The sequence below is a fragment of the Mchenga conophoros genome, linkage group LG3 (genome assembly GCF_057382185.1).
Source record: "Mchenga conophoros isolate Kocher_MC1m ecotype Shallow Benthic linkage group LG3, M_conophoros_male_GT1.1, whole genome shotgun sequence".
Lineage (NCBI taxonomy): Eukaryota > Metazoa > Chordata > Actinopteri > Cichliformes > Cichlidae > Mchenga > Mchenga conophoros.
Genome location: NC_140528.1, coordinates 20,171,427 through 20,197,984, shown reverse-complemented (window position 1 = coordinate 20,197,984; position 26,558 = coordinate 20,171,427). Strand labels below are relative to the sequence as shown.

Sequence of the window (26,558 nt, the reverse complement as noted above, 5' to 3'; positions counted from 1 at the left end):
GATAAATGTTCATCGCACATAAAGACCATTACTCAGATATATCTTGTGCCTCTTCCCCTCATTTCACCTCCCTCACTTGCTGAAAATCCCTTCTCTCTCTCTCTTTTTTTTTTTTTTTTTTAAATTTAAATCTGCTCTCAGCCACCATCACTAGTTCTTCAGAGAATGATGACCGCAGCGGCTCCAGCCTGGAGTGGAGTAAAGATGGCAGCCTAAGAGGCAGCGGTCGCCATGGCCTGGCACAGAGCGTGCGGGCGGACACCTGCTCTCCTGTGGCCGAAGAAGACTCCAGCAGTGCCACAGCAACACCTGCAGACACCCCATCCAGGACAGACCAGCAGCACCCTAACATATCTGCGGGTGCTCCAGGGCCACCACACCCTCCAAGTCACTCACCTGAGTGACATCAGCTTCCCTCATGATGCCGAGGCCAAACTCTGTAGCAGGTAAGACTCCTTGGTTTTTGAGGTCTTGACATCTGGAGCTCAAGAAGTATACAGGAAATGCTCTGTATACTTTTCATCTGTGACTGCATTGTGTTGCCTGTCAAGATCGTAACCGTGAGATACGACCTGTGCCAGAGGCTGACATGTGGCGTGCCAGAGGCTGACATGTGGCATGTCAGTTTAATCCAAGCGAGTGATAGACACCGAAGAGTGAGAGCATCTGTAGTAGGTTTAGAAGAAATAAGAAGTCAATAGTTCAAAGAACGGACTGTGCTTTTCAGAACAGGAGTATCAAGGCAGAAGTTTGGGATTAGACAGCTGCTGTGTGGTGTGGCTCGCCACTGCCTCGCCATGTCAAACCTAAGCACACGCTCCGGTCTGGCTGATCTGTTCTGCATTCCTGCCCTGGAGCCTCCCTGTTGTGGTTCAGCTTACCATATCCACACAGCTGTCACAGTTGTTGATATTTCCCCCTTCACCCCCTTTTCCCTTATGTCTTTTCACCCATACTATTCCCAGGTCTCCTCATACCTTATTGCTTTTGACCTCGGCCTATTTTTGGTGAATCAAACAGCAGTACGTTTAGCATTTTCCTATATATAATTTTGCCTAAATGCAGTTTGTAGCTAAGCTGACAGTATGAGTCATGTACAGCTTTTATCATCCACTCACTCACCCACCTCCCTTCTTTACTCCTTATCCCATTCAGGGTTGGAGGCGTTGCCTGCAGTTTATCCTCGTGGGGTACGCCCTGGACAGGTTTGACTAGAGATGCGCAGGACCCCCCCCCCCCAAAAAAATTACCTTTCAAATGCAAAATATTATTTTTTATTACAAAAGACATGATCAAACTTTCCCTCAAGCTGCAGTAAGTTGCAAGATCTTCTCACACTTAGTTGAAAATAAAGTGCTCTGCTATTGCAAAGAGGCACAAAGAATTATACCCAGCTTTCCCTGACATACTTCACACTAGCAACATATTAGCATGTAGCTATAAGTTTGATTGCGACTATTTGCCTGCACCGCCGTGTACATGTTCCGCATGGACATAGACTCGGTGCATCTGTATTTTGACACGTAAGTGAATCTTGAACTAATCAGGAGTATATTTTATGGCTCAAATGTTAATGCAAGCTTATGCTAATGATTTTACTCCATAATTAGCAGGGCTGCCCATGCTTGTTGATAGAATGAATGTACACTTGAATAAACGTTGACGGACCAGAGTGGTATGTTAACTGTAAGGCTGTAGAAACAAAAGAGTGAGACTACATTAGAGTCCAACTCAAAGGAGCAAACAGAAAGAGAAGAAAAGACAAACAGTTTAGAGCACAGATGAAATGTTTGTTACATTGAATTTTGAAAGCAGACAATTCTGCCAGTGAGGGAAAATCACAGCAGGGGCAACCTGGGCTGAGCTGTGAAAAGAAGCATAAAAACATGAGTGACTCAGGTCAAACACCTGGCCTAGACAGAGACGACTCAAAGTTTAAAAGACCTCATGAGACTTTTTCCTCTAGAATCTTCCTTGAATATGTTGTTTTGCTTTACCTCTTTAGTCTGTATGTAGCAGCTGCCAATGTTTTGAAGTTCAGATACTTGACTCCTGCCTCCCTTGGGTTTATTCTTGATGAAATATAGTAACAGTTCCCGTGTGTCTACTTCTAGACTGTTTTCTCTCTTTGATAAAATCTAGTCCCAGTTCCTATTCAACATACCAGAGAAATGCAACTGTGTAATGTCCACTCTAGGCCCTTACAATTAGAAGCAGGTAAGCAATTTAACTTGTGAAGGCAGTAATGGAGTAAGATGGGATGAGGACAAGCTATAGAAGAAGTAAGGAGTAGTACATGGTAGGCTCACGGTACTGATATTTCCTTGCATACCATAGCTCATAGCTTGCGCATGTATTTTACACAGTGGCCACTGCTTTGATATTTTCTGCAGCCCACAGTTGGATGTGTTGTTCCCTGATGATTCTATTGTTCCAAGAGTCCATACCATTTTTACATCTCATCATTATTGTGTGTGACATAAACCTGGACGGTCCAGGCGCACAGTGGCTCATAAAGCTTAACAGACCAGAAAATGTTTGGCTGTTTATGTGTGTTGGTTTGCGTGTGAGCACCGGTGTGCTTGTGTCTGTCTGTCCTCCCAGAGTTTATGGGCTGATGTCATAGTTATGCAGTGTTGCCCTCTGAGACCGGCAGAACACGCACCTTAGATTGGTTCAGGCCATAAATGAAGTTGTCTCATCGCGTCCTTGATGCTCTCTCCCAGGGTTTCGTCACACAGTGTAAAATCTTTCTTGGGGTCACAGCATAGCAGAGGCGGCACTTCTGTTCAAGGAAATTGTATTCGGTAAAAACCCCCAAAAAGTAACGAGTCTAAAGAAGCAATGAGAGAAAAGAAGCTACCACGGCGAAACATAATATGTATTCATCATTAGTGCATTCATTCTGTGCCAGAACCTTGGTGACTATTGTTTGTCCTGTGTTTGTGAAACAGCATCTGAGATAATGAGCTGTCTGGTTAATCTATAAATTTCTCTTTATTTTATTGATAGATATTAAATAGGAGCACAGAGATTAAAGGCAGAAGCAAACAAATAATCATGAGTTCATTTAGGGCATAATTGCTTCATGCTACAGTATTGCTATTCGTTTTTAATTTTATCTTATGATTATCTCCACCAAAAAGACAAGGTGCTGGAAACATTCCTCAGAGTGATTGAAATTATGGCATGATATAGTTGCTGCTCATCCATGATGTGAATCTCCTGTTTCACTACATCCCAAAGGTGCTCTATTGGATTGAGATCTGGTGACTGTGGAGGTAGAGTGAGTACTGTAAACTCGTTTTTATAGACAGAAGATGAGTACACTTTGGACACAAGGGATCGACATGGTTAGCAACAATACCCAGGTGGCCTGTGGCATTTAAAACCATGTTCAGTTGGTACTAACAGGCTAAAAAGTGCAGAGAACCACCACCAAGAATGGATCAATGCTTTCATGTTGTTTAAGCTAAATTCTCACCTTAAGCATTCAAGTGTCACAGCAGAAATCAAGACTCACCAGACAGTTGTTTGTAAAATGGCTCGTTGTTGGACAAAGGTCACACTTTCTTAGTGTCAGAGTGTATTTTGGCCATCTGTCTGATGCCGATCAACAGATGCATTGCTGGGCCTCTTGAAGTCTCCGTAATTATGTAGAAGGAATGTCTGCATATTGCTGAGAACTGTCGTTTGCACTGCCTTGATGTTGCATGTAGCGTGGGTGTCCCTAGGTTTTGGTGGGAGCGCCACTTTTTGGTGCCAACATGTCCTGTGACAAATTGCACAAATGTTACAAGAACAACATGAATTCATTTAGATTTGTCTTTAGCAGAGCTTTATATTAGGGATTGTATATTACTGTCCACCTCCTAAAGGAAACTGCTGCTGAGGCAGATTTAAAAGGTTGTTAAAATTGTTACTGATTTTCATCTGGCATCGAAATATTGCATTTAAATACGTGAAATAATCTACGTGTAATCATGTTTACAACAGCTGTTCATTAAATCTAACAAACGTGGCAGGTGCATTGGGTGTAAGATGCACTAAGAGCCTGAAATAAATGGGAACAGCTTTTTCCCGGGCTTCCAGGTGCTTTGTGAACTTCTCTATATCAGTTTCTGTGAAAGTGAAGCCAGTCTGCCCTGTTTCCCCCAAATAGTTCCATCAAACCAAAAAGCAGTGCTGTGGTAAATTAAACTTGATGTCAAATTTCAGCATCAGGATTAGTAATAAGCACTTGTAAATTAACTCTATGCTCTGGTGTTTTCTTTGTTTTATTATTTGCAATCCACTATTTACATCTATCTGTCGCCTCTATTGTAAGATCTTCTGTATAAACTAGAGTTGTTGATGGAATTTCACCTCCTCTCTGAGGTGATATACTCAGTTTATAAGAATCCTAATTTTGAGTAATTGGAGTTGAGCTTTTTTCTTTTTTCCTCTATAAAGGCTTACAGAGTCAAAGGGCCATATTAGTGTTGGCCACTGGAATTCCATGGTTTTGAAATCTTAGCCTGAGCTGCTTGTGGTTGGGTTTCTCAGACAGGGAGATTTGAGTGAGGGTCACCGTGGCGGAGGAATGGTGCTACAATGCTTGTGTGGTGTTTAGCTATTCAGCAGAGCTTTGTGGTTTGAGACAAAGTCAGGTATGGCGCACTCATTGCTCGCTTGTACTCCAAAGTCATACATTCCTCTGGCAAAGCTCGTGCGCCGGGCTCTCTTCACGAATGATAACGGAGCCAAGACTGTGGACTGCTGACAGGCAAATTCGAGGATATGTTGTTTGTCTACTAAAACACTGATGAGGTAACATCTGAATGCTTTTGTGTTTTATTAGAACGACTAAAATCATCTTAACCTTTTCCACATAAATACAACCTATGATTTAAAGATGTTTGCAAAGGTCACACAGTAATTACAAACTCATAAAGTGGCGTAGCCCTTAAATTTAATAATCTCACACTGATTTATCTCATTTGCTCTCATTTGCTGTCTTTCCCGGTAGTTTCTGAGACCATGTGGTCTATTGTATTGTTTTAGGCTGTGTGATCATGTTTAAAGACATGCCAACAGTGTGTGCGATGTCTCCAGGTAGACACGGGAGTCACTTCTGCTTCTGGCTTCATGTATATATTGATCTGTTTAGTGCAGAGTTTAAAATGAAAACAAAAAGAGGAAAGAAAGCCCATTCATTTTCTCGAGCATGAAAAGGTCACAGAGACATCTTCTAACGTGCCCTTTTTTCAGAGAATTGTTTGGTCCAGCTGTCACAGCAGGAGAAAAATAAAATCTGTTACAGATCAATCCGTTTGAAAGCCCCTTTTAAAATTGTGCTCGGCACTCCATTGACAGATTAGGGCTTATCAAATGCCCAATCTTAAAAGGAACAGAGCGTTAGCTAACCACAGAGGCATTTATATATATGAAATAGCTTATGGAGCAGTTACAGTGGTGGTTTGTTTTTTTTAAAGTAAATGTTGTTGATCTTAGCATAAGGCTATGCAATTATTACAATAATAATTATCCCTTAATATTTACCACATCACATTTTGGGTTATTTAGACCAAAATACTCAATTCTGCTCTACAAGGGCCTGATATCCACTTATGAGGACATTATACTGCTACTGTTCTCTCAAAATTTTAAACTAATATCCTCATATGTGGCTCTTATTTAAAAAACAAAAACAAAAATAAGGTTAAAAAGAAAATCTGGTAATTCTTTGTTTTTACATTCATCGGGCCCCAATGTGACCAAATATCAAAGAGAAATTAAAAATGCATGCCGTGGAAGAGTTCGGGTCTTAGGAGTAATAGGCAGACAAATGGACCAAACATCAGTGCGTGCTGATATCAGCCTCTTTGCAAATAAAACAACGTTTATCGATATGAGGGATCAGATTTTCTCATTTGTGTCTGAATGTTCAAACGTTCGTCATGAAAAGCTATTAAGGCGTGTTTATACCAGCAAAATCAAACCAAATAAAAGGAAAATGGGTATTTGCATTGGCTATAAGCCGAGAACAGCCAAGAACTGATTTATTCATACAAAATCACAAAATGGGTAAAGTGTAACTGGCTACTATAAAAACAGGAAGATATGTGAAGGGAGTATTTGACTCCCTTCTCCTCTTTAGTAGATTCACCTTGTAAGGAGGCGAGAGGGAGTCAAGTTGGGGAGGGAGGGTGGGGGTGGTTAGAGCAAAGGAGCTCAGTCCTCTTCTCTGTTCTGTCATGGGAAACACAGAACAGGGGGTTTTCAAAGGGCAGATCTGCCCGAGGAAAAAAGAATCCCATTTTCATCAGAATACAGTCTTGACACATTTGTGCAGCTTCAAAGTGACTGCAAGTGCAGACTTCAAGGTATCATATGTATGTTTTATCAATGAGTAGAGGTGAGGAAGAATAGGAGGGAACTCGGGAGTAAAAAGAGGAGAAGAAATGAAGGGGAGGATTTGAGGGATGAGGAGGAATCGTGTGGGAAATCTTGGCCTTGGGAAAAAATGTTGATAACGACTCAACAAAAGAGAAATGTAGTTATGGTGCTGGGTGCGCTGTCTGCCACGGACGTGAATCAAGGAGTCTATGCAGCTATGCAGCTCCTTTAGCAAGTCAAATTCGGTATTACGTGTCTGTTGAATAAAGCTCTACTGTGCTATTTCTTTTATTCCATGCAAAACAAAGAAGGAAGGGGGGAAAATAGACTGACATCTTGCGGCCCTCCTGTGTCAGCATGAGGATTTAGTGGCGATTTGTTGCATAAAGCTGATTTTTCTCTTTATTCTCTTTTGAGTCTTGTCCATACCTCCCACAAAATCCACGTGATACTCTTTGTTGCACTCATTTATGAGTCTGCTGCTTTTTCGCCTTCATTTTTTTCCACATTCCCCTCTTTTAACCCCATCTCTGTGCAGTCTGGATTGTTGATTAATACTGCAGCCGTTGGATAACAAACTTTAATCAACCACTGCGAAGTGAATCTCTTGGTTTTCCGTTTATATTTCCTCTAATATTCTCAATTTCCCCCTCTGCTGCTTGCATACCGAGTTATTTATGTGTGTGTGTGTACGTGCAGCATGTGGACAGAGATGATGTACGCATACGTGTTAAAATTGTAGAGAGGGTGATGCTCTGTTGGAAGGCAGCGCGTTCATTTAGCAAGTGCCTAATGCTGTGGGTGCTGTGACTGACTGAACACTAGAGAGGAAGCAGCCAAGCACTCGGCTCGGCTGCCAGAGTGCCGGCATGGGAGCACCGGGGTGGAGGAATCGCTTTTGTGCCCTCGTCCACTGGGAACACTCTCCAGAGATTTAGCTGTGAGTTTACACCCTGCCTACTTGACTGTATGCCTGCCCAAGTATCTCGTCACTGGGGAGATAGAGAGGGCTTTGAGAATTCCCACCATCCTTCCTTGCTTTGGTCTTAGATGTAAGTAGTTGTAGTTGATGAAAAGTGGCATTTGCTTTACAGCAAAAGGTCTTCCAGGTCATGCGCGTTTGCTTTTATTGTTTTCTTTTCTCTTTGTTTGCAATTCCTTAAGCTTTATCCAGTGTAGATGTTTGTGTATGCACAATGCACTGCAGTAAAAGTAACATCAGGCCCTTCTCCTGTTCCAGTCAAAGTTGCGTTGATGGCAGCTTCCTCAGTTCCCGTTGCCAGCAGACCGGTTTTAATTAGCGGGACATTCCGGAGAGTAAGTTAGCGACCGAGTGAGGGAGTGAAGTGAGCGTTAGTGACAGTCTTTCCCAGCTGATATTGATAAAGAAGAAGAAGAGAGGCTTTGATTCTGCTCTTCACTAAGCCCAGGAGAGCGTGGATCGCAACGGCGATAGCATAGTTGAAAAACGAGCAGCAGTTGGAGGAGAGGCCTCGCCGCACTAATGCACATTTTTATTATGTTAACAGACCGTGTCTTAGACTTCAAATTAAAAGCTGAGTTGTAATCACTGGCTCATCAAGTGGTTTTAATCTGTAGACTAGTAGTTTCAGGAGATATCCTGTGTTTGGGGATGGAAATCATTGCCTGCTTTGAGACTTGTTCTCTCTCTGCTTCAAAATGAAGCTAAATCCTAATGAAATCTCAGTAGATTTGAACTCCATAACAACTCAAGTTGTGATCTGGTTTTAATTAATTTTATTATTTCATTTCACGTCAAATGACTTACAGATATTGTAGTTTGTAGTACACAAAAGTCCTGAGATTACACCTGTGCGTCCTGTAGATTGACAGTGATGAGTGCCAAACCCGCGGTGAAGCATTTCTATAACTCGTTGTAGTTTTATGAAAGGTAAAGGTAATCTGCCCTCTCCGTACAGCCTAGCAGGCGTGCTTGTGGGGATGGACCTCTCATTGCTATATCGTGTCCAGCTGTCAGCTCAAATCAAAGAGAATCGGTGCATATTGCTCTTGACTTTAGAATACTGCTATTCTTCCTGCCACAGTATATGCTGGTAGCTGCTCACACTGCCCCTGCAAATGTCAGAGCGCACTGGCTTTGTTCTTTCCTCACTCATCCACCCTCAGACATGGCATAAGTGCCACAAGGTTTTACTCTAGTGTGTGTTTCTGTCTTTCTCTTTATAGTTGTGATGACAAATGTACTCGGGAGGTACTAGACTGTCAGCTTCACTCTTTGTGTGTGTGTGTGTATGTCTTCTCTCTTGTCTACAGCCACCAGTTCCACAAAGCTTGAAGACCTGAGCTTTCTTGATGAACAGCGCAATACCCCCCTCCGGACATCCATTCGCCTACCCTGGCATAATACAGGAGGAAGGCCCCCTCAGGACGCTAAAGGTGACTGGGCTATTCATACTACTGCTGTAGGCACTCAGGGGAGATATTTGTAAAATAAACGTGTAAAATATCGCAGTACATGTTATGTGGTATGACTCTGAAAAACCCTGAAGTTAATAGGCAGCCAACGGTAGTTCTGAAGTTTCCAAAGTACCACGTCTGAGTGCAGAGCCAACAACAAAACTGTGCAAATACTTGAACACTGCAATGTAAACAATGCAGCACTTATGGGTATTAACATTATCCTCAAAAGCCTTTTTTTGGCTTTTAAATCATGCCTTTTTTCCCAGCTAACTTTTATCTTGGTTATGTGTTTTGAATCCTCTGAGAGATCCTGCAGATTAAATATTTCATGGGAACATGAATTACTGAATAAGTCATCACTGGATATATACTCAGACTATTTAGTCTTCCTTTTGAAAATGTCCTCTTTCATTTTCACTCAGTCTCAAACATGAAGCTGATACATAAGCATATGGTCAGTGGTTCTGAGCAGGTTTTTTCTACATGAATTCGTACATACGCAACAATCTTAAACAATTGGATTCTTTTCTATAAATTTTATGGGAGATTCAGTTCAACTCAATTCAGTATTATTTATGCAGCGCCAAATCACAACAACAGTCGCATCAAGGCACTTTATACTGTAAGGTAGACCCTACAATAACGCATACAGATGAAAACCCAACAATCATATGACCCTCTATGAGCAAGCACTTTGGAAATAGTGGGAAGGAAAAACTCCCTTTTATCAGGAACAAACCTCTGGCAGAACCAGGCTCAGGGAGGGGCGGCCATCTGTAGCAACCGGTTGGAGAGAGAGAAGGAAGACAGGATAACATACATGCTGTTGAAGAGAGCCAGAGATTAATAACAAGTATGATTCAGTGCAGAGAGGTCTATTAACATCTTGAGGGAGAAAGGTGACTGAAGAAGAAATATTCAATGCATCATGGGAATCCCCCAGCAGCCTACACCTATTGCAGCATACCTAAGGGAGGATTCAGGGTCAGCTGATCCAGCCCTATCTATATGATTTATGGTATTTGTTTTTCAGATTTGGGTGTGATGGCACCACCTTTACCTAAATTTTGCAACAGTTGGTCAACATTTCAGTGCAGTTCATTGCAGTTGTATTCATATATTGCAAAAATCCCAACATGTGCCATCTTAGGAAACTCAACCTAGTACGCTGAGGACCTTACAGTTCTGATTTGAGCAACATTTAGTGACTTCCTTTTTGACTGGGCGAACCCTCCGACAGAACTAGACTCGGGATGAGCAGCACTCGTTTGATTGCCATGAGAGGAGAGTGAAAAGAAAGGGGGAAAAAAAGATGAGAAGGAGAAAAGCTTCAACTGTGGGAGAGAGAATACACAAACTGACATGCATGAACAATGAAATGGAGAAGAGGTGAGGATGTCAGTGCACCATGTGAGGCCTCCTGAAAGCAAAGGCCTGTCGCAGCATAATAAGTAAGGGGTGATTCAGACGTTAGCTGAGCGAGCTTTAACTATAAATCTATGAAAGGTTTTGAGGCTAATCTTAAAATTAGAGATTGGGTTTGGCTCCCAACCCTAAACAGCCAGCTGGTTCCACAGGAGCGAAGCAGCTTTAGCCTCTGCTTGTCATTCCGGCTTAGGATACTGAAAAAGCAAGTCATGGTCATTAGGGGCTTTATATTCAAGAAGATGGATTTGAAATCTAAGGGGATCCAATAAAGAGAGGTTAATAAAAGATAACTCTTTTTCTAGTTCCCGTCGATACTCCTTTTGCTCAAGTTAGAGTTTTTCAAACACTGTACTTATTTTGCTGGTATAGTAGAAGGTGGTGATCATTTCAAGTGTCTCAGAACCAGCTCGTTCGCTTTTTGGTTTCATTGTAGGGCACTAGAAACATAAACAGACCTACACCTGCCAATATAAACACTCTCAACTGCCCCTCCAATTACAATAGGCTTTTGTGAACACAGGCAAACTCGCAAGGTGAAAACACTAGCAGCTAACAGCAGTGATAGTTGTAATGTTGAAAGGTGCATTAGCACTAAAGGTAGCAGTCATTTAGTGATGTTAGTTAACAAGTGTTATGAGATCTAATTAGTGCTGAAGTAGACCAGATAAGAGTCCTCTTTCAGGTCTTCACTCTGATTCCACTTAATTGAAAATGTATCCTCTACAGTGTTCAGGGTTTTTCATGTATGTGGCTCCTTCTGGGAAGAAGAATGCGGGAGATGCTCAAAGCATGTTTGTAGGTTAACTGCAACGGAAAACGATTTATTACAGTAAAGTTTCCAGCATTTAAAAGAAGTAATCATTTGTTAACTTCCCGGAGACATGGGGGAAAAAAATAGAAGTAGTGTAAACAATTTTAATCTGTTTCATTTCTTTTCCCGTTTCCTTCAGCGCGTTTTGCTCCCTACAAACCCGTGGACATCATGCTCAAACCTTTGCTGTTCGAGGTTCCCAGCATCACCACAGATTCTGTGTTTGTGGGCCGAGATTGGCTCTTTCAGCATCTGGAAGATGTCCTGAAGGCCGGCGAGTCCACAGAGAACCACGGTGCTGTGGTGGTGGGCAGCGTGGGGTATGGGAAGACGGCCATCATCTCCCGACTTGTGGCGCTGAGCTGCCATAGAGGACGCATGCGTCAGATCGCCTCCAACAGTCCCAGCGCCTCCCTGAAAAGTAATTAGTTTTAGTATTTGCCTTTGGATGTGAGCACTACATTAACTGCTCGTGTTTAGCTAATGTTATTATAATTTCATTTCAACATTAGCTTGCAAAGTGTGGGAGGGAAGTAATTATATATTCGTTGGCAATATAAAATCAAGTTGACTAATATTACATTTACCTTACAAAAGAATGCCCTCACACACAACTAATGTTATTAATGCTAGCATATACATATATAGAGAGATGTTAGTTTATATTAATGTAATAACTTTATATATTGGTGACCATGTGCATGTCTTCCAGCTGGCCCAGGACAAAGCACAGAACTTCCTCTCAGCCAGCCTCCACAGCCCACTCCACCATCCAGTGCTGCCAACACACTGAGGACCAGCAGTTGCCCAGGAACTCCCGAGATGTAGCGGCACAGGGAGGAGGCTGTCAAACGCCTGGCTGCAAAGGTGCGCCTTTCAACATCTAAGAGAGCTCACAGTAACAAAGAAGCAGGAATCAAAGAAGCTGAAAAAAGATTGCACTAGTTATGGTGGTGTTTACTCAGGGAAAAAATGTTTGGTGTGTGCACTGGATCAAAAAAAGTAATTTTAACAATTTTCAACAGTGAGTAGATTATTTTTTGTTTTTGATGGATGGATTTGTTGTTTCTTCCTTTCTTTTTAAAAAAAAAAAAAAAAAAAAAAAAGGAAAAAGAAGGAAAATCGACCAAAAAGCATCTCAGGTTTTACCAAGTACTTCTACAACAGCTTCAGTCTGACTTCTGAAAACTCCTCTTTAATAGTGACCACAGATAATTGTGATATATTCTGTTGAATGATGCATAAAATTATACATAACAATAAGGGTAGGTTGCAGTTTACTAGTCAGTGATTAGAACCTCCTCAGGGAGCAACAACCCACAGCGAGCCCTGTCAGCCATGACCTGAGAGCACAGAATGTAAACACACACCAACGTCAAACAGAGCCAGCTTCATCAATATTAGACGTCATTTAGGAATTTACAAACATCAACACACGTTTCAAATAGCAACACCATTTATCTAGGCGGCTATCAGTTATACCGACATGTATGGCACTACTACTGCTTAATTACTGGTTGGTATCCGTTCCTGTGTCAACTTCAAATAGGTGCTTAAATATATTGTAAGGCCGCCTGTTCAAGTGTTGAACTGGGATGTTTGAACATGATAAGGATCCTCAAAATTCCATGAAGCGGAGCAACACTGACTACTGAGGACAGTGCTTACTTTTTTGACAGATGAATATTCCATCTGTTGATTTTTCTGGCGTTACAAGGATCGCAAAATAAAGTCTAAATACTGCCTCTCTGGGAAGTTTACGTGTCAGCGCTGTTGAGCAGAAGATTAAGTGTTTTCTTGTATAAGCTTGTCAACATTTTTCACAAGATATAAAGTACTGCACGGTAACAGCTTTACATGTGTTCTGTTACTCCCCCACACCGTCAGTAACATTGTTAACCACTTGTCTGTGACCGAAACCCCCCCCCCCCCAAACATGCATACCAGACACTGAGCATATTTCTGCACATCTTTCTCTTTCAGACTTGTGAAGTGGACAGACAAGTCCTCGATGTTTCACTTTAAAATGTTCCTCTCTCGATGCACGCCGACTAAGCAGTGTGCAGTTTTTGCCTACGACTCTTTTATTTTAGTTTTGGAATTGTTCGCTCTGTTTCCACTGAAATTTCTCTGTCGATTTTTCACTCCCGCATCTTTACTCGCACCACCTCTTCTTGTGTTGCTGAGGGTTCAGTCACATAGCAGGTGCACGTTCACTACATTTTGGAAATACTGCTTGCTAAAAGCACCATTTGATGACTTTGGCACTGCTATTGCCTTGTAGCAGGTCTAATAAAGATGATTGGGGGCCACCGGGATTCAGAGAAGATTTGTGATCCACTGTTGTAGTCAGTTGAGTTTGAATAGTGCTGTGATGGTAGGTTGTAAGGTAATTTAATAGGTGGCAGCTTTGTGAAGGACTTTCTCAGTGGATGTGACGTCTCCTACTGATTCCGCTGCGTTTAATGGTACTGATTACAACCTGTTGTCCTTCTAACACCTTTAGAATTTAATACTCTTATCCTGTCAGGGAGGCCTCCTAATTAGTGACCCTGTCAAAGGGGACAGTTCATGCACCAGACAGCTAGGGTAATGCAGTGAGCTTCATGTAAATGTCTGTGAAACTCAAGCAGTATCTCTTGAGCCAATTATGGTGAAAAGTGTTTCCAATAGGCGCCTTCACAGGGGCTCTATTCCTGTGATGTGTGATGCAACGCTGAGCAGCTTCTGTCAGATTCTGCCAGTGCTTTTTTAATCATTGATTTAAAAGTGGTCTCATAACAGGAGCACTGAGGCTACTACCCTTTCTGCTTTATTCTTATTATCGAGACGTGCCTTTAGGTAACATTTCTGAAAATGCATTTATTGTTTTGCCAGCAGATGAGCTACCGAGGTTTGACTGCAGAGCCTTGCATCATCGTGTGTCGAGATTCGTATTGCTCATTGATGAGGCGGTAGTCTGCGTGACTTGTATGCTAAATTAAATCATCACTGCAGTAGGGGGCTTATTAAGAGTTGTGTTCATGCACACAGCAGGTTACTTGACTTTGTACAATAATAGGCATTCAATATATCAGTTTCCCTCTTTGTTATGTCACATTTGTGATGAAGCTCAAAAAACGCGTGACGCAAAAATGACAGAAAGGAGTGTTCGGACTTCTCTCAGACGTTTGCTGCTTTTAGGCTAAAGCATAACATCAGAGAAAAATTCTGGTGGTCGTGATTTTTGACAGTTTCTGGAGAAGATGTGAATCAGTGGTTGTGTTATTGTTTCAGTTGGTCCATCTTCTGACTGGATGTCACATGTTTTCCTTACTAAAGATGGGTTATATACATCCAGGGAGTTCAGCTATAATTTTTAAAATCTTACCTCCCTCTTTTCTAATTTGCGCTAGCTTTAATTGTGCCTTTATTGGCATGTGAGTTATATGTTATTATTTGAAAAAGAAAGAACCATAAATATGCATTTAGATCTGTGCTGTGGGGAGAAGTTTGGGTCCAAAACATTTATTGATGCTAAATGTTAAAAAAAAAAAGTCTCATATCTTGAGGCTTTAGTCATTTTTCTAGAAGCTGGTCATCGGTTTTCTGTGGAGAACTAAACAGCAACAGCTGAGGTTGAGCCGTCAGAGGAACCGATCACCTGCTCCTCCTCCTGTGGGCCTGGAAGTGTGTCAGCTCCTCCAGGTTGGACTGTAATTAGTACAGTCATCTTCCTTCTTCTCCACCTCTGTCCCTACATTTTCCTTTTAAATCAGACCTCCTTTGAATGCTGCGGAAACCTGCTCAGGTACAGAAGATTCTACCTTTAGATATCCACCTGGGATCTACTCACTTCTTTTTATAGCTTTTCATCCGTTGCCCAATCTCTTCATCATCCCTTCTGTATGAAATAATGAAAGGATAAAATCATGTCTTTGACATTGTAGAGATAATATGTAGTTTTATGGAGGCTTGTTGGTATCAAAAGCCTCACTTACTTACTTTGTCATGGTAGTTTTTCAGTCACCAGAGATGTTGGTGTTTGTAAACGCTTTAAAGTTATCAAATGTACCCATCAGTCAGTGAATCATATTTTTAATTCTTCCTGATTCTCAAAAAGCAATGGCTTCACTCGCGTTTGTTCTCGTTCCTTTTGTCTTCCAGGTGGTGGCTTATCATTATTGCCAGGCAGATAACACGTACACTTGCTTGGTCCCAGAATTTGTGCACAGCATCGCAGCCCTTCTGTGCAGAGCTCATCAACTGAGTGCGTACCGGGAGCTGTTGCTGAAAGAGCCCCACCTCCAGAGCATGCTCAGTCTGCGCTCCTGTGTCCAAGACCCCATGGCTGCTTTCCGGAGAGGAGTCCTGGAACCGTTGGCCAACCTTCGGAAAGGTAAAACACTGTAGTTGTATATTGCACTATTTCATTTTCATCGTGTATGAGACCACTAATCTCATTTCATAGTATTTTAATATTTAGTTTATTTGTAAATGTCTTTGCAGAGCGAAGGATTCCAGAGGAAGATTACATAATCTTAATAGACGGGCTGAATGAAGCGGAGTTCCACAAACCAGACTATGGAGACACCATTGCATCCTTCATCACAAAAATCATTGCCAAGTTCCCCTCCTGGCTAAAACTGGTTGTCACTGTTCGAATCAACTTGGTGGTAAGAAAGAACTTATAAAGCATGGCTCTGAGTTCACTCAGATGACAAAATATTCACTGTTATAATCACCTCGAGTCAGAATTACAGATGTCACATTATACTGGTGATGAGTTTTAGTTTTAAAAAGTTTATCACTCTTTCTTCCCTCTCGGTAACTACTCTGCTTATCCGCACACTTTACGGCTGATTAAAGTAACTACTGCTAATGGCATTCACTCTTCTGTTGCTGCAGCTGCTTCTCTCACACACTCAGAGACTCGCTTCCCACAATGAACTCACACAGGTGCAGTTTGGCTGTTACACTGTTGAGTGAAGTACTGGATACAGGCAAGCTGTTAAGGGCTTGATTCTTAACTTAATTACCAGTTTCGTGTCTGCTCTTATCCTCTACTATCTGCTTTCCAAGCGCTCTGAGCTGAAGCTTATCAAAAAGTTTGAACACTCAAGACTTCTGTTGTTATATTTTTTTATACAAATTGAATGAAATTTGCACAGGCTGGTTTAACTAAGCATCTTTAACTAAGTGCTTTTACAGTCTTACCTTTTAATATATTTTAATGTTATTAGTGCTAGTTTTCACTTACTTAATATACTGTATTTTTCGGACCATAAGGCACACCGGATTATAAGGCGCATTAAGCGAAACAAAACATTCAGATAAGTCAACTCATTTTTCTTGCTTCCTCCAATCCACATTGATTCATAAATGCTGAATTCTCTTGCAGCTGCTCTATTCCCATGTTGTTGCAGCATATTAATGACTAACCTTTGTATTGTGGATGGATTACCTCAGTTGTTCTCCTGATTGAAGTTTGGTCCGTTTACAGCATCCCGCCATGCGATTGCATTTGTCCCTAACCCTCGGGAACCCTCACATTAACTTTTATGAGTGAAAAAAAGTTAGCCTTCATCCTCTAGCTTCACTGTGTTTATGTTATGCTAACATAGCTGTGTCGCTAGCATATCATTTTATACCAGCTAGCCAAGCTTCAGTAACCCTATAAATGTCACTGCTGTTTAGTTTTCTGTCTTCATTTATGTCGAAAGGGACGGCAGAGCTGTACATTTAAATTTTTTCAGAAATCTCTTAGTCATGTATATCATGTTTAGGTGGAACTAGTGAGCTAACTTCTAACTCCGTTAAATTTAATAAATTTTGTTTTCATGGATGCTTGGATGTTGAACTTAATAGTTACACCTGATAAAGCATCAACGCTGTCGATTTTTGAGAAAATTAAAGGATTTTAAGTGCGGCTTATAGTGCAGGAAAAAAAAGTATGCCGGTTGTAGCCAACAGTCCTCCTGCACTTACAGTTCACACTGGCCCTGTTTCCCAATCCATAAAACACTGTAAAACACATTTATTGATTTGTTGACCAGAACATTTCATATCCTAAATCGGAAAATCTAACACTGTGGCAACCCTAGAAAAGAAATGAATCAAAATTCTCTCATTTTAACAAATGTCTAGCTGGACATGCCGTCACCTCTCTAGGCACTCACTCACTGTCACCAGACCCTGCACATTTTTACATTTTGACAAGTGTTTCCTGAGCTGCTCCCGCTTGTTATTCTACTCTTTACAGAGTCAGGCATATCCAGCAACATTCAGGAAAGAATTGAGACACATGACTTGCAGGGCAGGAGAGAGATGAGTCAGTCACTTTGAGCTGACACTAGGTTGACCAGTTCCAGAAATGCTATGGACTTGGATTAAATTCACGCTGCTGACAACTGAGGCTTTGACACTACTGATGAACTACATGAAAACTTATTTTCCTTGCTGGGGGAAAAAAGAAAGCACTGAGCCTTGGATAATAATGTGGTTTTTGATTGACATCTGGAATTTGAGTTATTATTGCTCAGTCAGAAGCCAGGGTCGAGTGTTGTCCATCAGTGTGGGCTGTACTATATAGTGAATTCAGCCTAGCTATTAAGAATTCAGGCAAGGCCCTGTCAGTGTGGTGAATCAATATATTGTAGCGCTGATATTTTGTATTCACCTCTTATGCTCTTCTATTAATGCATTAGAATTGGTTTTTTGACGTGGAAAGATGTTCCAGGTGACTGCACTTAAAGTAATACATTTCGACTACACTGCAACATCCATCCATCCATCCATCCATAAGCAGAACACTGCAACATATGTGTTGTAATGTCTTCTGACAAAGTGGAACAGTGTTTAATGAGAGGGAGTTACTGTTTGTGTGAATTTGCTAGGGTGACGTTTTTAGCCACCTGGAGGCTGGCAAAGCAAGAACAGCAACAACAACAAGGTTGCAGTCGGTTATCGGAGATGTGTTTTTGTTGTCCGTGTGGTAGATTTCATAGTAACAACTGTGCTGGAAAGGAAACGTGTGGTTTAAGGCATATGTAACAGTAGCTGTTTTTTTTTATAACCTCTGTTAGTGAATCCTGTGCACATGCTGGTCTGTGGCAAAGGATAGCACATTGTTAACCATGCCATATGTGTCTTTTACTTTCTTGTAATCATATTTTTCTTGTTATATTTCTGTTTTGTTCACATTCCCACTGTAACCACTTAGCAGTTGTCTGCAGTAATGAATCAAATGGCACTGTTGTTTTAATGGGAGCTATATGACGACTTCGCATGTGAAAACCTCGGAGTCGGTTTGACAATGTTTTTGTAAATCAGTCTCCTATGATGTTCAGTAAGTTCCCTTTAAGTGCAATGGAAAGGCTGTTAGTCACTGACTGAAAATGTCTAATTTTCCAAAAATGTAACAGAAGTCAGTTAAATAGTTTTTAAGAGAGTTGGCAGTCTTTTGCAGAAAAACCCTGTATGTCCTCTCTTTTTATTGTTTTTTTTTTTGGGGGGGGGGGGGGCTACGAGTCCACATATTTGGGTAAGATGCAGGAAATGGTTGCAAAATCACAAAGAAATTCCAAAATTGAATTCTCTATGTCCGGTGGGACGTGATGAGAAATATTACAAAAGCAGAATTCAAAATGAAATCAATGAACAAGCAGGGCTGCGTACAACCACATGCCATGACACATAACGACAGCACAATGCTTAATAACAGAATTAATGATAAACTGAAGATATTCTACGATAACTGGACCATGCACAGCATTCAAAATAAAATAAATAGAGAAATAAATACAGTAAATAAAGAAAATGTATATAAAATGTTGTTTGGACATGATGGTTGTCAGTCCTGCTCCATGCAATAGACTATAATGACCATACACTTGCATTACTCAAAGGTTCTTGAAACTGAAATATGAGCTAATGATGATGGTTCCTACTTCCTTCAAAAGTTTTTAGAGCAAGTTCCTACAAAAGATCAAAAGCACAAACTGTACGCTCCATGCTGTATTCTCATACCGTTTCCCCTAACATTAAAGCTCTGGACACAGCAGTCAGCAGCATTGCCATTCAGTGCAGACAGTGGTTACATTCGGCTTTGTAAGTTATCTGAACCATTTGGCCATCATTAATATGCAAAAGCCATCGGTAAACCTGCGTCTGTGTGTGTATGGCTTTGCTATCTAAGCTTTCGGCTACAAGTTCAGAAACTCTGCAGCTTAGTGTTTGTATAAGCTGCAATTTAGCTTGAAATTGGAAGCACTAAATGATCGACTTTAAAGCATTATCACTTCATACTTGTAATATTATGCGTGTACATTTGTACTTGTCGCTTGTACTCAGGTGTCTCTTGCAAAAAACCCCTCAGTGAATAAATAAAGCTTATCTGCTTTACTGCCCGACTAACTCGGGGCATAGCAAAAATGAATCATGGAAGAATAATCAAGATAGCATTGTTAAGACAAGAAAATATGAAGGCATGAAATGTTTCTTATTTGCAGACAGAATCAGAGTTGTGCATAGAGATGAAATTGTCACGCTATTGTTTTGTGCTTTGAACAGACAAATAGCATCTCACCTCGGAGGAAGGGTTCGATATATTGGCCCTTGCCTGCTAGACTAATATCTGGACAATCTCTGAGGTGTTGTTTGCACCCCCTCCCCCCAATCTTGTGGATTGTGTTCGGTATGTTTTATTGAGCGTGTGCATACATGTGCTTGTGTGTGTTTGTCTGTTTGCGCTGCCTTCTCATGATGAGGGAGAGGAAAAATGTTATCTTGCGGAGGCAATGTTTCTCTAGCCTCAGACAGGCAGAGGATTGGAGGATTAAGGTGCATTGATTTCTCCAACCCCTGGGACACAGATTGAAATGTGAGCCCTAGTTCAGACCTCTGCTTGCCCGCTAGCTACCATCCCATCCATCCCCTGCCTCTTAATACTCAGTTTCCCCACTCCTGTTTTCCTCACAGCCACATTTTGAACAGTAACAAGTGTCTGCTTTGGCCTGATAGCTCAGCATGCTTGCTTCCCCACTGCTCAAAGAAACTCTTCTGATAATACATGTACACAGGCAGATTTTGTTTTTCTTAATGGCAGCTCAGGATGCAAAGAATATTTTTGCTTTTAATTAATTAAATTATTTATTTATTGGCTGTGGTATTGAGTAATACAGCTGTGTCTGTAATGCAAACACTGCACCAAATTACTTTTTTTCATGCATTGACACTTTAATAGTACATTGAAGCTCAGATGTATGTTTTTATGTCACGCTCTGTCTTTATCTTGTCTTCAATAGGAGATCACCAGCCTCCTGCCCTTCTCCAAAATCTCCCTGGATGACTTTTCTGACAACAAAGAGATCAGCAATGACCTCAACGCATATATCCAGTATCGTATCAACGGCAGCAAGGACATCATGAACAATATTAGCCTGAACGGCAAGGCCGATCCTATCACAGTCGGCAAGCTAAGTAGCCACCTGATCTCCCGCAGCCAAGGGTCCTACCTGTATCTCAAACTCACCCTGGATCTGTTTGAAAGAGGCCACCTCGTGATCAAAAGTGCCAGTTACAAAGTCGTGCCTGTTTCACTGGCAGAACTGTACCAGTTACAGTGTAACATGAAATTCATGACCAATTCAGCCTTTGAGCGCTCACTGCCGATCCTCAACGTATCGCTCGCCTCGCTGCACCCCCTGACTGACGAGCAGCTGTTCAACGCCATCAACGCGGGGTTCGTCCAGGGGGAGCTACAATGGGAGGACTTTCAGCAACGCATGGAGCTGCTCTCGTGCTTTCTCATCAAACGGAGGGACAAGACGCGCATGTTTTGTCACCCTTCCTTCAGAGAGTGGCTGGTGTGGAGAGCTGATGGAGAGAGTACGGACTTCCTTTGTGACCCCAGGTCAGTTTTCTGCTAATGCAATAACTTCGCAGCTCTCAATTTGGTTTGCAGGCTTCTGTAATGCATTTAGAGTTTGCGTATGTTTCAGTAATGCATTTAGAAAAGGTTCTTGAATTGCACAAATAGGCATGTAGGACAGTAAGAAAAGTACAACTAATGCTGCAGAATAATATGATAAACGTGTCTTCATGTGAATGAAGTTTTGCATCTCAGAGTGCTTCTGAATTAGTTGTTTTAGGTCTCTGACAGCTTTAATCATGCCTAAATTTGGTGTCCATCCTGTCGGTTGTCACAAAGTTCTTACCTAAAATGTTTAAAGCAGTGTCCTGCTTATTTCCGGTCCTCAATTTTAATGCAGGAGAGCAGAATTTAACGTGGGATATGTCTGCAGAAGGGGAGAATAGCTGGCTCTGGATGTATTAGAGGCAGTAATTCAGTGTTTTTCTTCACATATCTGCGCAGAAATCGGTCCATAATAAACACTGCAGACTGCACCAAAGCTTCCATTTGTAAATAAACCCCTTTAGTCAGCAGTTTGCATACGCAGCCCTGCAACATCATAGATCAGATTTCAAGCAGGCTGTTTCACTTCTTCGAGTCGTCTTCTCTTGCATAATGACTCCATTGCATAACATTTGTGAGAATGTGAGAATACAGCTGTGGAAGTGAAGCATGTTAGATTAATGCTCGAATCTTGCAACAATGACATTCAGGCTTCACTGAATGTAATTTGAGATTTTGCAGAAACATTAGACTCCCTGAAGTCCTGTTTGTTGGTGTCAGCTTGTTGCATGCCAAAGTCTTTCCTTTGTCTCGGAAAAAATACACACGGCATGCAGAAAAAAAATTGAGTGTGAAGTGATGTGATGATGTGAGCATTTACAGACACATCACAGCACTAAATTCATTAGCACAAGGCCTGTTTGCGACGTACAGCACATTCAAAAGGTCATCTCAGAATGCACCTTTGATACAGTGAAGCTGTTTGTAATAAAGCAGCACCTCTGCAGATAAATCCTGTGCTCTTTTGGAGCTGTCAGGATTCATCCGAGTTCAGATGCCTGACTGCAGACTTCACCCTCATATCAAACACATCGATTCTCCTTCCACTGCCTCTCCCCGGTCTGAATTGTTCACATGTGCTGGTACCGTATTATAATTGTCAAATTTCAAATAACAAGCCACACCAGCGTTGTTAGTGGATTACTCGCTCCCTCATCTGCTTGTTTGCAACCCACTAATTTGCGCTGCTGTTGGCAGCTTGCATTGGTCATCGGTAAAATGAACTGCTGCGTCTGTGCTCATGAATTTGTGCTTTGTTAGTAGATCACCCGCACAACTTTTGACTCCTGATCAGTGCTTTTTTTTTTTTGTTGTCTTGCAGCCTCACACTGATTTGCCCTGTTTTAATAAATAGTGCTTTTTGTGAGGGAGGGGGGGTACTGACCTATGCATTTTGCAGATATTGCATGTTGCAATGCGAGGCAGGCTTATCTCTTTTAGCAGTACTTGCAGTGCTTACCTAATTGAAATGCTGGAGCCACATGCAAATGAGAGATTTCAGTCATTCACACTTCATAAATTGAATGATGTCACTTTTTTCCTCCCTGTTGCTCACCTCTGCTCACACGGCGATGCCTCCAAACGGACGAGAGCTGAGCTTCGTATTCTGGTCATTCACAGCCTTCCAGCTCCATCATTAAAAAAACAAAGGCTTGTAGTCTGGCGCAGGAGATGCACAGAGAGACAAAAGCCTCCTGCACTGCCTCTCTGTTTGTGCCTGGGCACAACTAGAGAGGATTTTTATCCAGATCAAAGGGATTCACAATCATGCATGCCTTTTTAATGAAGTTCTGCATTAATTAGTGCCTCAGTGACACTCTTCCCCCCTGTTGTTCAGAGGGTCATTGCCAAACATTTTTAGCTTATTCACACTAGCTCCAGAATACAATAGTTCTCCATGACAGTGCCAGGCTCCTCGTCATCAGCAGAATGAATCAGTACTTTCATGTCGTTTGAAGCAGAGGAACAATCATTCCTACTGTTGACGACTGAGTATCCTATCTGTTCCCTTGTTTTCTAACCCAGGACCGGTCACGCTCTCATGGCTTTCATGTTATCGCGCCAAGAGGGGAAACTGAATCGGCAGCAGACAATGGAGCTGGGACACCACATACTCAAAGCACACATCTTCAAGGTATAGATGTGGAACCTACGTGGTCTATGCATTCATCTTTATTTGAAATCCATCCCTTGCAGGAATTTCTTGGTGTTCACTTTCTCTTGATTTATGCACTGTGACAATGGTTCACCAGAGGATAAGCCGTGGGATGTGGAAAGCAACATTGACAGCTTATGCCCCTCAGATTCGCTGGTTTTTACATATGTGTGTTTGTGTATTTACTCATGCATTTATGCATCGGCGTGCGTGCAGGGTCTGAGCAAGAAGACAGGCGTGTCATCCAGTGTCCTTCAGGCTCTGTGGATAAACTGCAGCACTGACGGCCTTTCTGCAGCCCTGGCCTCCCTGAGGAACCTCTACACACCTAATGTCAAGGTAAGCCTTTGCTTCAGGTTTGCTCCTGCGCGTCTGTTGAATGCAGAACAATCGGCTTATTAGCTAACGATGAAAAAAACACATTATTGATAACCTGAAATGCCTAAATGCAACAGGTTGCTTTTGTTGAAATGCAAAGTATAAGCTTCTTGAGGGGATATAGGAAACCTTTAAACACTATATATTAAACACACAGTATATGTATCCAATTTTCAGCATTTTCATAACCCTTTTGTTACATTGGAGTAATATAATCATATACACTGGTTAGGTCATTTTAAAGCAAATGCATCTCAGAAATAACTGCAACTTTCTTTAGATTTTAGTTACACTTTTAATCCCCGAATGTTGCTCCACGCAGAGAATGTTTTATTAATAACCGCTGTCCTTTTATATTGTTAATGTGTCCAATTATAATTTGACAGGTAAATGTTAATAAGCTTCGCGCACGAGCCAACTTCCTGTGTACTGCTTTTCAGTCGTGTTTCGAAGGGCGATAATCATTTGGCCTTTCCTGGAAAGGCTGTTCTGCCAGCATGATGCATTCTGGCTCGAAGAAAAATGATCCTCCGTACTTCTTTGCCGTTAGTGTTATTGTTTCAGAGGGCGTTCCATCACCTGGTGTCTGTTTGTGAGTTATTGTATAAATGTGTAGTATTAGTCAAACAGACATTTACAAAATGACCTTATTCTCTCCTCTGGGGGAGGGGTGGGGGGGTTAATTATGCTACAGAGGATCCAGAAAATAACACACACTTTCATCTCCTGTCGTCAAACACTCATTTCACTCTTTGGTTTTGTTTGACTAGGCCTTTATTATTGATTTACTCGTAATGAAAGCGAATACCACACTTGATAATTGCATTCGCTAGAATGTGGCCGTTTCATTTGCCGTCTGAAAAATCTGAAGATGAGAATAAGAAGTTTGATCTCTGTATGAGCCATAAAATGAGTAATGGAAACAATTCTGCTGCTCAAACATGGGTGGTAGTTCACATTTTTAAGTGTATAATTTAGCCAATAAAGAGTAAAATAGTTAAACAGTCATCTCTTCTTAAGAGAATAACATTTATTTTTAATTCAGATTTCTTTCACCTTTAAGTACATGTGATAAAAAATTCACTTCTTTGCAAAGACCTTGAAATAAATATTCAAACGTGAATGCTTTCTGCATTTTTTATTTATTTTTTTGCTTGTATGATCAGGTAAGCCGTCTCCTGATGCTGGGAGGGGCAAACGTGAATTACCGCACAGAAGTCCTGAACAACGCACCAGTGCTTTGCGTCCAGTGTCACCTCGGTCACCAGGAAATTGTCTCACTGCTGCTCGAGTTCGGCGCCAGCGTGGATGTTGTTTCAGAAAACGGCATGAGCCCCCTCTGCTTCTCAGCTGCTGCAGGACACTTGGGACAAGTCATGCTGCTCTGTAAAAAGGAGGCTAAGGTGAGGACTTTTCATATTGTGACTACTTGACAACTCTACTGATGTAGTTTTCTTGTGATCATAGACATTTGGTTTCATTTGGCCATCTTTCTGGATTTCTGGCTTTTTCATATGCAGGGTTTGTATGGGTGCTTGAAATCATTAAAAAAGGCTTGAATTTAAATATTGTCTTTTCAAGGTTTGAATAGTGCTTGAATTTTAGATGTGGTGCTTAAACGTGGTTGAAACCATATTTCATTCACCACAAATAACTGAATGAGTCACAAAGTGTGAAAGCAAAATTTCTCCATCTGGTCTGCCTTGCACCTCTGCGTGCCAGTCTGTTTCAATGTGTGACCCCGCCCTCCCCCTGGGGATGAGTGCACTAACTTGACGTTGCTGTTTTAATGAGTGTTTGATGGAAAACGACACTGGTGGAATTTGCACTCTGAGTCACATGACAGGTGAGTCCTAGTAAATAATTTTCGAGTATGTGTACATAACACATGCTAATTTTAAAACTATTATTATTATTTTGCTAGCTATCAAACGTGCTGGAGAAATGCACTGAGTGTGATAGTACAGTAGTTGGTTATGGCATGGTGATTTATGGTATATGCTGTAAACATAGCTAACATTACTTAGCAGTAGCAGTAATGTGAGTTACTTCACTCAAGTAAAAGCTTTAAACGTTAGTCTGATACTTAACTAGCCAACTTGAGGCTTAAGGGAATAATGGTAATAAGAGGGACTGATCCATATGGGCACAGAGAATAGCCACTTTTTGTGGTACTGAAGCTCCCGGGCTTTCATTCAACATCTGTTTATCGTGAGCACCCACCCATTAAACATAAAAATTATAAATAGCTTCAAGCTATTTCAAGCTATTGATGCCTGTGTGCACTATCAGCCACTGAGACAACAGACAAATTTTAGTGTTTTAATGAATGAATATTTCATACATTAAGGCTGCCTGTTTATTTAAGAGAGGTGAACAATACATTATAATTATACATAATAATATCACAGATGATAGACTAAATAAATAGATTTTACTTAGATGCTTGTTCATTCTTAAAGTCTTATATGTTGAATTGAACTGAATGTCATCTGTTCAAAGGCTCTCCCAGTCAGTGCTGTTCTCCATGCCTGTCTTACTGTACATGATGTTATTAGCACAAACACTTTAAAAGTTACTGTGACTCAAACATAGAAAAAATGATTTTTTATTTCCCTCACCTAATTTTTAAAAGTATTTTATAGCATATAACACGTTTGAAAATATGCTTTGGTTCACATTTAACTCCAGAAAATCATAAATCAAAATAGGGATATTACCTGTCCACACATTCATGGTGCAGTAACTGCTCTTTTAACTGTCTGGTGTCTTTGCTCTTTGTTTGGTGTTTGTAGACATGGTTTACATGAGTTTTTAGCTGAGATTCAGAGGTTTCTGTGGACACTACTCATGTCAGCACTTATATTTCTGACCTCGTGTTATAATCGATTAAACGTGATCTCCTCCCTTTTGCCCCCATTTTTGATGTTGTGGGTGCAAATGATCAGGCGTGACATTCTCATAATAAATCAGATAAAATACTGCAAAGAATTAATCCTGCATTTGTGTGA

General features: G+C 41.2%; 2 protein-coding genes across 5 annotated transcripts in view; both read left to right on the top strand.

The window, feature by feature from the left end:
• The first annotated feature begins 409 nt into the window (after window positions 1–409).
• Window positions 410–11,900, top strand: LOC146577607 (protein TANC1-like). The gene is made up of 4 exons (XM_085268404.1): window positions 410–446; window positions 8,674–8,796; window positions 11,199–11,480; window positions 11,772–11,900. Exons 1-4 carry the CDS (start codon window positions 419–421, stop codon window positions 11,885–11,887), a joined length of 549 nt encoding a protein of 182 aa, XP_085124530.1. The 5' UTR covers window positions 410–418; the 3' UTR covers window positions 11,888–11,900.
• The window catches only part of LOC146577602 (protein TANC1-like), a 136,423-nt gene continuing 121,732 nt past the window's right edge, over window positions 11,868–26,558 (top strand). For all 4 annotated transcript variants that reach the window (XM_085268316.1, XM_085268314.1, XM_085268315.1 and 1 more), the window contains exons 1-7: window positions 11,868–11,926; window positions 15,206–15,437; window positions 15,548–15,714; window positions 20,344–20,951; window positions 23,040–23,148; window positions 23,386–23,508; window positions 24,714–24,950. In XM_085268316.1, coding sequence (XP_085124442.1) covers window positions 15,353–15,437; window positions 15,548–15,714; window positions 20,344–20,951; window positions 23,040–23,148; window positions 23,386–23,508; window positions 24,714–24,950 — 1,329 coding nt within the window. In that variant the 5' untranslated portion in view covers window positions 11,868–11,926; window positions 15,206–15,352. The remainder of the gene's footprint in view (window positions 11,927–15,205; window positions 15,438–15,547; window positions 15,715–20,343; window positions 20,952–23,039; window positions 23,149–23,385; window positions 23,509–24,713; window positions 24,951–26,558) is intronic.

What these genes read in the sequence shown, in the direction of transcription:
- LOC146577607 (XM_085268404.1), top strand. Translation starts at nt 419, where the DNA reads ATGATGCCGAGGCCAAACTCTGTAGCAG. An exon ending in GAGGCCAAACTCTGTAGCAG is followed by an intron (nt 447 to 8,673) that starts GTAAGACTCCTT and finishes TCTTGTCTACAG; the next exon opens with CCACCAGTTCCACAAAGCTT. An exon ending in GCCCCCTCAGGACGCTAAAG is followed by an intron (nt 8,797 to 11,198) that starts GTGACTGGGCTA and finishes CGTTTCCTTCAG; the next exon opens with CGCGTTTTGCTCCCTACAAA.